The following is a 14,917-nucleotide window of genomic DNA, read 5'->3' as shown; positions in this document are numbered from 1 at the left end:
CCTTCTGTACTGCCATTTGAGGTAATTTCTGAAGTAATTCCAGCTGCATTGTTGGATCTCTCTCTTCAGCCAGTTTGTACAGTATAAGTGTCATAATACTTGAAGAGAGTTCATTATTTTTATCCACCATTTTCAGCAAAACTGAAAGGCATTCTTGTCTCTCTGCATCTTGGTCAAAAATATGAATGAAAAGAGCAGATATGAACCAACGTAGTTTATCAGTAATGCAACTCGGTGCTGATGCCATTTTTTTTAACCATTGAGAAATAGTATTAGGATTACTCTGCCACTGCTCAGACAAACGACACAATTGAACTGCAATGTTCACACGATTATCTGATACACGCACACCAGAAAACCACTTGTTTGTGGAAAGACGACCAGTATGGCTTCCCCACACATGGTTTGCATTTATATATGAATGTATGTCATTTGCCAATTGCAGTGCTTCACCAGCCAAGTATGTAGGGTATATCAACCACTGGAGTAAAGCACATGTCAACATCTTTGCAGCCATTACATTAGTTGATTTTTGAGTAACAAGTGATTTACCTGAAAAATAAGGCAAATGATTGAAGTTAGCTATCAGTAAAATATTTATGTAAATGAAAGTAGAATAAAATAGACTGTAACTATAAAAATGATACTTTCATTATCCATTCTTTGCTCAATCATATTACACAAATGTATTTTACAAAACTAGTTTTTCAAATAAAAATCACTGCAGAGATTTTATCTCATACATACTACATCTTCTGAGTCCTCCACAAAATATATAATTTTTCAATCTATAATACCAAATAACTCTTCTCACTACAGCACCAATTAAATATACAACAAGAAGGAAATATGGTTTACACTGTTCAAATGGCTCTGAGCACTATGGGACTTAACATCTGAGGTCATCAGTCCCCTAGAACTTAGAACTACTTAAACCTAACTAACATAAGGACATCACACACATCCATGCCCGAGGCATGATTCAAACCTGCAACCGTAGCGGTCGCGCAGTTCCAGACTGAAAGTTTACACTGTAAGCTGGAAAATATGATTGCAGTAAAAACAGATGTAAAAAACAGTACTACAAAAAAATTTTAACCCACTCTGAAGTGATTTCATGTACCTGCAAGATAATAACAAATAATTTAAAAGTATGGAAAAGGAGGTTTCCTTGACAGAACCTTTTATCTTACAGATAAAGTTTTTTAACAGACAGAGATAGACAATTTTTGACATTTTTCAGTTTAAATGTCTCTTGTTTATTAACTTTTGTTTGATAATTACAGACATTGTTTTATTGTATAATTGACAATAGGATTCCTTTTTAGTTGATAAATCAAACACAATGTAACCTCTGAATCATATTTTATTGCTCAAAATAAGGTTTCTTTTTATCTCTGTGTATGATCGTGAAGGACATAATAGTAAATTACACACTCCTTGCACCAATGTACACAAATGGATCTATAAAATATGTACCTAAATAATTTAATATAAATAAATAACTCTGCACAAGACATGCAAAATTAAAAGAATACATTAATCATTTTGCAGTTTTTTACATTGGCCTCTCTACCACATTCCCTCAGTGACTCTGAATACATGCACCACATGAAACTCTGGTCCATAACAAAGTTGCTTTAAACATAAAATAACATTAAAAGAATAATATTAAAAAAGTTAGGTGGCAGCAGGAACAGAACTTCGGGTCAGGTGAATACAGGGTCATAAATACAAGCTCAAACATGGGTAATGCAGGAGTAGGTTTAATCATGAATAAGAAAATAGGAATCAGGTAAGCTACTATGAACAGTGTAGTGAACATATTATGATAGCCAAGACAGACGTGAAGTCCGTGCCTAACACAGTAGTACAAGTTTATGCCAACTAGCTCCGCAGATGATGAATAGACTAAAAGAATGTGTGATGAGGTAAAAGAAATTATTCATATAGTTAAAGGAGAGGAAAAATTAATTTAATGGGGGACTGGAAATCTATAGTAGGAAAAGGAAGAGAAGGAAAAATAGTAGGTGGATATGGACTGGCGACAGTAATGAAAGAGGAAGCCAGCTGGTAGAAGTTTGCACAGAGAAAAATTTAATCATCACTAAAGCTGGTTTAAGAATCATAAAAGAAGGTAGCATATGTGTAAGAGATTTGGAAACACCGGAAGGTCTCTGATTATATAATGGTTACACAGAGATTTGGGAACCAGATTTCAAATTGTAAGACATTTCCACAATTTATTGGTTATGAACTGTGGATTGAAACTGAAAAATTGGAAAACAGTAGGAAATGAAGGAGATAAGACCTGGATAAGTTGAAAGAGGCAGAGGTTGTCGAGAGTTTCAGAGGGAGCTTTAGGCAATGGTTGACTAGAGCAAGGGAAAGGAATTCAGTAAAAGACGAATGGATAGCATTAAGAGATGAAATAATGAAGGCAGCAAAGGATTAAATAGGTAAAAATGACAAGGTCTAGTTGAAATCCTTGGATAACACAGGAGTGATTCCATTCAATTGGTGAAAGGAGGAAATGTAAAAATGCAGAAAATGAAGCAGGCTAAAAGGGAACACAAACTTTCAAAAAATGAGACAGACAGGAAATGAAAAATTGCTAAGCATTTCTGGTTAGGGGACAAATGTAATAATTTAGAAGCATATTTCACTAGTAGAAATATAGATCCCACCTACAGGAACATTAAGAGAACTCTGGGGAAAGGATAAGCAGCTGTATGAATATCAAGAATTCAGATGGTAAACCAGTCCTAAGTACAGAAGGGAAAGCTGGCAGATGGAAGGAGTACACAGAGTGCCTATACGAGGGATATGAATTTGAAAGCAATGTTATAGAAAGGGGAAGGGATGCAGATGAAGATGAGAAGAATTTGACAAAGCTCTGAAAGATCTAGGTCAGGACAAGGCACTGAGGGTAGACGATATTCCATCAGAACGACAGATAGCCTTGGGAGAGGCGGCCATGACAAAACTCTTCCACCTGGTGTGCAATATGTATGAGACAGGTGAAATAACCTCAGACTTAAAGAAGAATGTCATAATTCCAAATCCAAAGAAAGCAGTTGCTGACAGGTGTGAAAATTACTGAACTATCAGTTTACTATGTCATGGCTGCAAAATACTAACACGAATTTTTTACAGAAAAATGGAACACTGATGTAAGCTGACCTCAGGGAAGGTCAGTTTGGATTCCACAGAAATGTAGGAATACGCAAGGCAATACTGACCCTACAATTTATTTTAGGAGATAGGTTGAGGAAAGGCCAACCTACACTTATAGCATTTGTAGACTTAGTGAAAGCTTTTGACAATGTTGACCAAAATAATCTCTTCGAAATTCTGAAGGCAGCAGGGATAAAATACAGAGAGCAAATGGCTATTTACAACTTGTACAGAAACCAGATGGCAGTTATAAGAGCCAAGGGGCCTGAAAGGTAGGCAGTGGTTGAAAAAGGGAGTGAGGAAGGTTGTAGCCTATGTACATTGAACAAGAAGTAATTGCAACCAAAGAAAAATTTGGAATACTAATTAAAGTTCAGGGAGAAGAAATAAAAACATTGAGGTTTGCTGATGACATTGTAATTCTATCAGAGACAGCAAAGGGCTTGGAAGAGCAGATGAACGGAATGGGCAGTGTCTTGAAAGAAGGATACAGGATAATCAACAACAAATGCAAAACAAGAATAATGGAATGTAGCCTAATTAAGTCAGGTGATGCTAATGGAATCAAATTAGGGAATGATATACTTAAAGTAGTAAAGGAGTTTTGCTACTTGGGCAGCAAAATAACTGATGATGGCAGAAGTAGAGAGGATATAAAACGTAGACTGGCAATGGCAAGAAAAGCATTTCTGAAGAAGAGAAATTTGTTAACATCAAGTACAGATTTAAGTGTTAGAAAGTCTTCTGAAGGTATTTGTGTAGGTGTAGTTATGTACAGAAGAAAAACATGGACAATAAACAGTTTAGATGAAAAGAGAATAGAAGCTTTCGAAATGTGGTGATACAGAAGAATGCTGAAATGGGTTGGTCATGTAACAAATGAGGAAGTACTGAGTAGAATTGGGGAGACAAGAAATTTGTGGCACAACTTGACCAAAAGAAGGGATCGGTTGATAGGACACATTCTGAGACATCAAGGGATCACCAGTTTAGTATTGGAGGGACAGCCGTCAGTGCATTGTGAGTGTCACGAAAAACGAGGCAATGGACATGATAAAATCAAAAGAAAAAATAATAATACAGATGATTTAATGACTATAAATATGAAATATGAAGAACTTCAGCAGAAATACAAAGAACTGGAAATGAAATACAAAGAGATAGAGCGAGATCATCGTCTAGCACAAGACAGTGTTGTTAACCGTCGTTCTGGGCAAAAAACGTGTGTGTGCCGAAAAAAATCAAATAAACAGACAGTGAATACAGTTCCGGCGATACCACTATCAAATAAATTCACAGCACTAGACGAAGAGTGTGATAAGACAACGAACAATGACGAACAAAAATCAGTGACAAAACCTCCAATCGAGCGCACAGTCAAGAAAACATCTAATACGAAAAATAAACCAGTGAACATCAAACGACGAGTTGTACTTGGTGATAGCCACGCCAAGAAAATTGCCGAAAAAATAAATGAATACAGTATGCTATTCGCGGCAACAGGTATGACGAAATCCAGTGCACCTTTGACTGAGATAATTAAGAGCAGTAACTCACTTAATGAGCTATCTAAGAATGATGCCGTCATAATCGTGGGTGGAAGTAATGATGTATACAGAAATGAGGGTAAACATGCAACCCAGTGTTTAAAAACTACATTACTTGATCTGAAAGTTCCAATCATCATAGTGGCTTACCTCACAGATACGACCTGCAAGACAATTCCATTGTAAAGCTGGAGCTTGCAAAAGTAAACAGACAGTTCTACAAAATATGCAAGTCCCAACAAAATGTAACATTTTTTGATCTTCCTGATGCAAGAGATTTGTTTACAAAACATGGACTACATTATAATAACGCTGGCAAGTCATACGGTGGCAAAATGCTAGCGAACTTAATACAAAAAGATGACGACGTTGCAAGAAAACCAATTGCCATGCAACCAGTTTTGACCAAGGAAATGGAAAAACGGGAAAACAATTTCAAAATCACACACATAGTTGCAGTCACAGTGCCAGCTCAAACAGGAACATCATGTCCAGAAGGTGAGACAGTGCCAAAACCAGCCTCAGAAGATACAGCAGAGATTGAAATTATCGTCAAGAAAACTGTACCTACTCATCATCCAGATGCTCACACACAGGGAAACTGATGAAAGGGGCCAATTCATTCCGAATTCGGCCCAATGCAACGAATCCAGAACAAGCAGTCAACACTCAAGTGGACATTCCATTACTTTATAGTCAAATTAGTTTTAAAGGCCCTCTACCTAATAATATATACAGTAGTAATTTCATTATGCACTTAAACATCAGAGGTCTGTCTGAAGGAATGATCAAGAAACTTTATGATATAGAAATTTTGCTAGAAAGTGTGAAACAATCTGTGAAAGTAATATGCCTTAATGAACATTGGCTAAAATCTGAAAATATCAGTCTCCTGAATAAACTTACAGGTTATAAACTGGCTACCAGCTTTGTAGGACCAATGGGTATGGAGGCTCTTGCATGCTAGTTCATTCCACGGTAGACTATGATATCAGACAGAATTTTAGCCATCTGAATGAAGAAGGTAAATTTGAAAGTTGTTGTATGGAACTTAATTACCAGCATATATCGCACCCCTGGGTACCATATAAGCTCTGTATTTTTAGCTAAGTTTGATACATTGCTGCATAAATTAAAAAGTGAGAAACTGTACAAGAAAGTGGTTATATGTGCTGACTTCAACATAGATGTAAGGACTGATGACAAGTTTTCTTCACACTTAAAGAACCTGGTAGCCACAAATGGGCTAAATCTCAATTTTGGCCAGTATGCAAGAATTACAGCAACCTCTGCAACATTTATTGACAATATTGTAAGTAGTTATAATTATTATGTAAAAGAAAAGTTTCTTCTAGATTTACGAGTATCAGACCATAAAGCACTACCGAAGCAAAATTCAGTCTGCACAACACAAAGATGTATGAATTTCAGTCAAGAAAATGTGGAAGTATTTTGCAAAAAACTAAGCCAAATCAAGTGGACAGTCAGCAAACACACTTCCACAAGTGACAATTACAATAACTTTTTAACTGAATTCTTGGGTATATTCCATGAATGCTTCCCTTTTGTAACAGTGAGGACCAGGTCCCAAAAAAGTAGATCCTGGGTAACAAAAGGAATTAGTGTGTCTAGCGCTACTACGAGGAAACTGCATATGGAGGCAAAAGTAAATTGAAGCCCTCAATTTCTTAAGTATGTAAGCAAATACAAAAAAACATTCAACAAAATAATTAAACTAGCAAAATGTACTGTGAATAACAACTTCATTTCAAATGCAAAAAAACAAATCAAAAGCTGTTTGGTTTGTTATAAGAAGCAAAGTTGGCAGTGAGGCAGAGAGAAAATGCGCTTCTAAAATAGTGATAAATGGTAGAGCTGTTACAGAACCCAATGCCATTTGTGAATCATTCAATGACTTTTTCATAAACTATAACAAATTTGGTGACTGTTCACCACCAAAAACAAAGCCCAATATGATAGACAGCAATTGCCCATGTTTTAAGTTTTCTCATGTTTCCATCTCAGATGCCATCAAAATCATAATGTCCCTAAAAAATTCAAAATCTGCAGGGTGGGATGAGGTCCCCACTGAAATAATAAAAATAGTCCGTCACAGTATTGCATATCCACTCTCTTTCATAATCAACCAATTTTTTGATGAGGGATGTTTCCCAGATCGATTAAAATATGCAGAAGTTCAGCCCATACATAAAAAAGGCAAACAAGATGAATTGGGCAACTATAGGCCAATCTCACTGTTACCAATTTTCTCAAAAATATTTGAAAGAGCTGCATGTGATCAGATCAAAAATCACAATTCATCTAACAGCATTATCTTAGGCAATCAATATGGTTTCAGAAAAGGCCGCAGCACAATCCATGCAATAAATGAATTAGTCACAAAAGTCTGCAGATGTCTTGATGATAGAATGTGTGTGTCAGGCATCTTTTGTGACCTGTCCAAAGCCTCCGACACAATAAATCATGACCTGCTTTTCCAAAAATTGGCTCGCTATGGTTTTCAAGGCAAATCTCGTAGCTGGATGTCATCATACTTGGCAAACAGAAAACATATAGTACTTATTAACATCAACGGCAAGAAATTTCTCTCTGGCTGGAAACACACTCAATTAGGTGTTCCACAAGTTTCAATATTAGGGCCACTACTTTTTCTGTATTATATTAATCATACGCCATGTCAGGTCCAGTCTGATACTATCCTCTATGCAGATGACTCAACAGTTGTAGTCTGTTGTAAAAATGAGGTAGACCTAATTCATCATATTGAACAAACACTTGCAGAAGTGGAGGCATGGGTCAAAAACAATAACTTGACATTAAATTTTACAAAAACAGAAATTGTTCATTTCACCACAAAACAATCTGCGCAGTCTATAAGTGAAATAAGGTATACGGACAAAAAATTAGAGACTGCAGACTGTGTCAAATTCCTTGGCATATTAGTCAATAAAAACCTGTTATGGAGTCACCATGTGGACAACATACTGGGTTGACTGAATAGCCTTGTATATATTATGAATATCTTGTATAGTATTACTGATTTAGCTGTAAGAAAAACTGTATAAAATGCATATTTTGTTTCAGTCATTAAGTATAGTATAATTTTCTGGGGGTCTGAAAAAACAAATTTACTTAGAGCTTTTAGACTACAAAAAAGAATCATCCGAGCAATGGTGGGAGCAAAACCAAAGCAACATTCTAAACCTTTATTTGTAAAACTAGATCTAATGAGCATTCCAAGCATATACATCTATGAAACTCACTTTCACGAAAAGAAACCCACAACTTTTTGAGGGCAACTTCTTCTTGCATCAATATGATACTAGATATAGAACAAGCTACGTGTTACCTACCCACAGTTTAAAATCACATGAAAAAACCCCATACTACATGGGCATGAAATTTGTAAATAAAACACGGAAAGATATGGACGACCCAAATTTAAAAGGTACCAAAAGAGACCTGGAAAAATTTCTGAAAGGTAAATGTTACTATAGTGTAGAAGATTTCATGAATGGCAACAATGCATTATAATTGTAATTAAAATACCTCTTTGAAGATGTTACACCATATATATTATTAGTTTATTGTCTATTTTTAGTATTATTATATATAGTGTAAAACTGACACGTCACCTATGTCACAATCTTTGATTGTATAAGGCATGTTATGTGATGATAAAAATTGAATTGAACTGAATTACTGTACAGGGATACGAAAAGATGAATACTGTAAGCAGATTCAGGAGGATGTAGGTTGCAGTAGTTATTAAGGGATGAAGAGACTCGCACAGGTAGAGCAGTGTGGAGAGCTGGTTCAAACAAGTCTTCAGACTGAAGCCACAAAAACAACATCAGCAGCAACAACAACAACAACAACAACAATGTTCTAATATTGCTTTTAACAGTAGTATGTCTAAGCACATTGTAAGAAAATAAAAAAAAAGATAAAAATTAACAAATGGAAGATGCTGGATTCATTATTGAGTGTTGCTGTGAAGCTTATAATGATACCATATTTCTTGAGTACAGTACAGGGCGAGCACAAAGTCTTGCCTTGATTACAAAAATTTATAACAGAATAACCATTTGACATAATAAGTTACATTTGATGCCATTACATAGGTGAGTGTTACTAGTTTTAAGACCACTTATGTTCATAAACCTCAATGTGTGCTCCCTTGGTAGCTTGGAGAATGTCGAGGCAGTATTCCAGTCCCCGCCAGGTGTTTTGTAACATGTGTTCTGTCACAGTACCCACAACAGCTTGCATCCTAGCCTTCAGTTCATCGATGTCAGCAACTGGTGTGATGAAGACTCTGTCCTTTATACAACCCCAGAATAAAAAACAATGGGCGTACTGAAGGCTAGGATTCAAGCTGCTGTGGGTACTGTAACAGAACACATGTTAGGAAACACCTGGTGGGAACTGGAATACAGCCTCAACATTCTCCAAGCTACCAAGTGAGCACACATTGAGGTTTACTAATGTAAGAGGTATTAAAAAAATTAAATTATTATGTCCCATGGTTATTCTGCAATAAATTGTTATAATCAGGGCAAGACTTTGTGCTCACCCTGTAGTTCTCAACAATTTTATTGCATTTCAGCAATAATATACAGACAGGATTAAAGAAGGAATTAATAAACATAATTACATTACTTCTTTTCCACCATATTTCATCTCAGTTATCTTTTGTAAAACTAAAATGTTTTTGGAACTAACTCACAAAATGGACCTAAATAGTCACCCAATGCCCCTTGGATGCAATAACCAAGACTTTCATGAAAAAAATCTGTGCAGTAAATCACCTTAACTTAATGAAGAAAAAAATCGATAGAGCAACGAATATGAGTAATATGGTTATGTCTTGAATTCTGAAATCTTGCAACTGGAAAGAAATTTTGTCTGACAACAATGTAAAAAACAACAACCACCATTTATAAATGAGCAAAAACAGACTGTCCAAAGATGAAAGCACCTACGCTGAGAAAGGCTAGACATATAATTACAGGATAATGTGCGTGCAGGAACAAGAAAGAAAGCAATAACTTAATTTGAAGGAAAAGAAGTACGAAAGTGAAAGTACCACAAATGTAATAAGACTGACAAAATTGATTTTTCCGTAACTGTTGAGATAAAATATCTCAGCAATATGCATTTCAGAACACCAGCTTAATCCTGAATTAATTCGGATTACGAAAATTATAAATTTTATTTTGTGTGCCATCTATTGCTAAAATTTATCAAGCAGAGTGGGTTAGCAATGCATTTAAAGGAAAAGATCGATATGTTGTGAAAGGTTAGAAAGGAGGTTCAGGTCATACACAGACTTGCCTGCTGTTTCATTCCCTTTGTGCTTGTAACAGGTAGATCTTACAAGTTATTTTAAGGGATGTGATATAGTATGACTTTGTGAGTGACTGTGACTGAGTCTGGGAGTGAGTGAGTGTAGCTGGTAGGTCACCCCTCATTGGCTGATGACTTTTTAGCCATTTTAATCACATTCACTCCTACAAATTGTTGCACAGGTCCTTCTGAACCTGTGACATTAATCTGAGTGACATTAACCACCTCCTACCTAACCTTCCCCAATCTATCTTTCCTCTCTTCTCTGAAGAGGGAACTAAAAGTTCCAAAAGCTAGGTAAAGTTTTCCCATCTTCAAACTAAGAGTTGAGGGGCATGAAAGGGAAGCAGTGGTTGGGAAGGGAGTAAAACAGGGTTGTAGCCTCTCCCCGATGTTATTCAATCTGTATATTGAGCAAGCAGTGAAGGAAACAAAAGAAAAATTCGGAGTAGGTATTAAAATCCATGGAGAAGTAATAAGAACTTTGAGGTTCACTGATGACATTGTAATTCTGTCCAAGACAGCAAAGGACTTAGAAGAGCAGTTGAACGGAATGGATAGTGTCTCGAAAGGAGGATATAAGATGAACATCAACAAAAGCAAAACGAGGATAATGGAATGTAGTCGAATTAAGTTGGGTGATGCGGAGGGTATTAGATTAGGAAATGAAACACTTAAAGTAGTAAAGGAGTTTTGCTATTTGGGGAGCAAAATAACTGATGATGGTCAAAAGTAGGGAGGATATAAAATGTAAACTGGCAATGGGAAGGAAAGCGTTTCTGAAGAAGAGAAATTTGTTAACATCGAGTATAGATTTAAGTGTCAGGAAGTCATTTCTGAAAGTATTGTATGGAGTGTAACCATGTATGGACGTGAAACATGGACGATAAATAGTTTAGACAAGAAGAGAATAGAAGCTTTCGAAATGTGGTGCTACAGAAGAATGCTGAAGATTAGATGGGTAGATCACATAACTAATGAGGAGGTCTTGAATAGGATTGGGGAGAAGAGAAGTTTGTGGCACAACTTGACTAGAAGAAGGGATCAGTTGATAGGACATGTTCTGAGGCATCGAGGGATCACCAATTTAGTATTGGAGGGCAGCGCAGAGGGTAAAAATCGTAGAGGGAGACCAAGAGATGAATACACCAAGCAGATTCAGAAGGATGTAGGTTGTAGTAGGTACTGGGAGCTGAAGAAGCTTGCACAGGATAGAGTAGCATGGAGAGCTGCATCAAACCAGTCTCAGGACTGAAGACCACGACAACAACAACAAACTTGTTCATCAGCAGTACTGACAATTCACCTCCTGTAGAATAAGTACTGGCTATTCTGTCTCTCTGTAATTTTCTCAATCAAATTTTCTTTCCGTTATCATATCCATATGGACTTTACCAACCTACTTGATCTAACTCCAATGAATGTCAGAAAGGATTCTGAAATTGTAGCCATAACAATTAGAAAGTTTATTTTGAATAATGCAACTGATTATAGACCACCATCTGAAAATCTGCAACTTTTCATTGACTAAATTGGAATCATTCTGAAAACAAGTAAATCCAATGACATATAATGTGTGGAGAGTTTTCATTGTCTTTCTTACTAAAAGCAGGAACAAAAAGGCACTTTTAAATCCTGCAACAGCTAATATCTCAAATCTGGATGTGTATGTTGCTACCTCAGTGACAGCCGCTTGTGAAACAGTCCTATACCAAATTCTAGTCAAGAAAAGTATATACAATTCATTACTAAAAATTTTCAAATATGTGCGCGTGTGTGTTTGTGTGTGTGTGTGTGTGTGTGTGTGTGTGTTCAACAGACACACCAGATGAAGTAGAAAAAGCAATAAAAGTACTAAGGAGTACTTAACTCTGAAGCAATTGTTAAGAAGGCCATTGACACCAGTGAGAGACTGCTCTATCCAGTTGTGGTATACTGACATGAGAACATGACAATATTCACCTCTTATTTACTGCAAAGGAACAGCAGCTGACACACCCTGTCTCATTCCTGTCATATGTCACTGCAAGTGTTGACAATGCTGCTGTACAAAACATGCAAGTATGCCACTGATCCTGGTCTAGGCTTTTACCCTTACACTGATGTACTGAAGATTTCTACGGTTATATAAGCCTATCAAAACAGTTTGGAGAGATGCTGTAAAGAACTTCAGGCCCATTACAATTTACTATTGCACTTGAAAAATATCTGAACATTTTATGAACACTTAAATAATTTTAAAAAATCCAGCATAATGTATTCAGAAATGAGGAGTCAATTACAGCTGTCAGTTATAAGTGCATTAAATATATACTAAGCATGACAGACACAAACAAGAAGCACCAGAAATACTGATAAAGTTATTGACATAGTACATCATAAGATTCTGCTGTTCATTCATTCATTCAGTCTTTCTTTCTTTCATTATGTTCTGTAAGATCCATTAAGGAGGAGGGCCTTCAGGCATGCAGAAGAGTCACGTGTGTGCATTAACAGAAGGTGTGTACCAGAAACACATAACAATGAGCATACACTGGACGAAGCTCCACGTGTGACGTTCATGGGCATCCAGATGGCTTATGAACTGAGGTGGCATCAGAATATGGGGTTAACCAAAAGGCTCAGTTCTTTCTGCTTCATACTCATAAATCTATCTCACTGTTTTACCTCATACAAGATTGCTAGAATACTTTGCATACTTTCACTCAGTTCTGTCCTATGACATAATCTTCTCGGGCATTGCAGCTAAGGTGAAAAAAGTGTTAATTCTACAGAGGTATGCAATAAGAATACTGAGTAAAGTTGATAACTGAACATCTAGCAGATGCCTCTTCAGAGACCTAGAGATTCTTACACTTACATGCCAAAACATGCATCCTCTAATAGATTTGTAGGTAAAAGCACGAGTGATTTTAGGATGAACTCGGCACAATACTAGAAGTAAAACTTAATTTCCATACAGACTATGCATCCCTATTTAGGGTTTGGAATGGAGATTTATATGCTGGTGAAAAGTCTGTATGAAGTTTCCAGTGGACATCACGCAGGAAGCTGAGAATTCTCAAATATTTAAACACAAAGTTAAAAAAAAATCTCATTAGCAACTACTTCTACTATACAGGGTGTTACAAAAAGGTACGCCCAAACTTTCAGGAAACATTCCTCACACACAAATAAAGAAAAGATGTTATGTGGACATGTGTCTGGAAACGCTTAATTTCCATGTTAGAGCTCATTTTAGTTCCGTCGTCCACCTACGCTCAATGGAGCACGTTATCACGATTTCATACGGGATACTCTACCTGTGCTGCTAGAACATGTGCCTTTACAAGTACGACACAACTTGTGGTTCACGCACGATGGAGCTCCTGCACATTTCAGTCGAAGTCTTCGTACGCTTCTCAACAACAGATTCGGTGATCGATGGATTGGTAGAGGCGGACCAATTCCATGGCCTCCACACTCTCCTGACCTCAACCCTCTTGACTTTCATTTATGGGGGCATTTGAAAGCTCTTGTCTATGCAACCCCGGTACCAAACGTAGAGACTCTCCGTGCTCGTATTGTGGACGGCTGTGATACAATACGCCATTCTCCAGGGCTGCATCAGCGCATCTTGGATTCCATGCGACGGAGGGTGGATGCACGTATATTCGCTAACGGAGGACATTTTGAACATTTCCTGTAACAAAGTGTTTGAAGTCACACTGGTATGTTTTGTTGCTGTGTGTTTCCATTCCATGATTAATGTGATTTGAAGAGAAGTAATAAAATGAGCTCTAACATGGAAAGTAAGCATTTCCGGACACATGTCCACATAACATATTTTCTTTCTTTGTGTGTGAGGAATGTTTCCTGAAAGTTTGGCCATACCTTTTTGTAACACCCTGTATATCAGAATAGTTGTGCCCAGGAATGTAAAGTCACTTAACTCTAATATTTTCGTCAATTAAATTCTGGTTTTGCCAGTATAAAGATGTTAATAGTGGTCTGCATAAAGTTAATATGATTTGTTTGGAGTATCAAATAGTCACGGTAGTGTAGAAAGAGGAGCAGAGGTTTTGTTTCAAAGTAACCTAAAAGTTATCACCATAATTACCAGTTTGAGTAAATGGTGCCTGTGGCTAGCAATTTTTGCAGAATTAGGCAGTAATGGTTGCTTCTGACAGTTAATATATAACTTGACTTGTTCCTCATCCCCGAAGGATCACCTTCAGGATCAGATTGAATGAACACTGTGTGTGAATGTATGAATGAAATCACAGAAATGTAATCTGTATGAGTAATAAATAAATACATATTAACAATAAACTATCCTATACTACTTGATGCTATGCTTGTGCCACCCAATTTAATCAAGCAAATTAGAAAGAAACTGTTACTCTGAAAAAAGTTACTGTCTCCTTGGCTACATTATATAGCTGCTGTTTATCTGCTATTGTTTTAGTTTAGTTTTTTATTCATCCAAAGATCATTTAGAAAATAAAATCAGTCAAATCATCTTAATAGAAAAAAGATTTTTTTAATTAAATAATTCATGCATCTTGTAATAATATCTGATGAAGATTTATATTAATATACTGTGCTGGTAATTTTGATGTATTGTATACAGAATTTTTTTATAGATATGATGATAGCTCAGAAAGTGAATTACACAGTATTTTTGACAGTCAAATAACTTTTATTTACTGCTGCACTACATAGTGAGACATACAGGACACTATTTTTGAAATAGTTACCAAGTCTCGGTAAATAACTCAGAACAGTTTACCAGTTGTTCAGTTCCTTGACAACAGAAATATGCCCCTTGGTCATGGAGCCAT

The 14,917-nt window shown here is 36.5% G+C and overlaps 1 protein-coding gene across 4 annotated transcripts in view; it reads right to left on the bottom strand.

The window, feature by feature from the left end:
• LOC126483699 (focadhesin) overlaps positions 1 to 14,917 on the bottom strand; it is a 288,818-nt gene that overhangs the window by 209,823 nt on the left and 64,078 nt on the right. For all 4 annotated transcript variants that reach the window (XM_050106786.1, XM_050106787.1, XM_050106788.1 and 1 more), the window contains exon 8: positions 2 to 552. In XM_050106786.1, the coding sequence (XP_049962743.1) occupies positions 2 to 552 (551 nt within the window). The remainder of the gene's footprint in view (position 1; positions 553 to 14,917) is intronic.

This window comes from Schistocerca serialis, chromosome 6, assembly GCF_023864345.2.
Source record: "Schistocerca serialis cubense isolate TAMUIC-IGC-003099 chromosome 6, iqSchSeri2.2, whole genome shotgun sequence".
Lineage (NCBI taxonomy): Eukaryota > Metazoa > Arthropoda > Insecta > Orthoptera > Acrididae > Schistocerca > Schistocerca serialis.
This window is presented reverse-complemented; position numbering and strand designations above follow the sequence as displayed.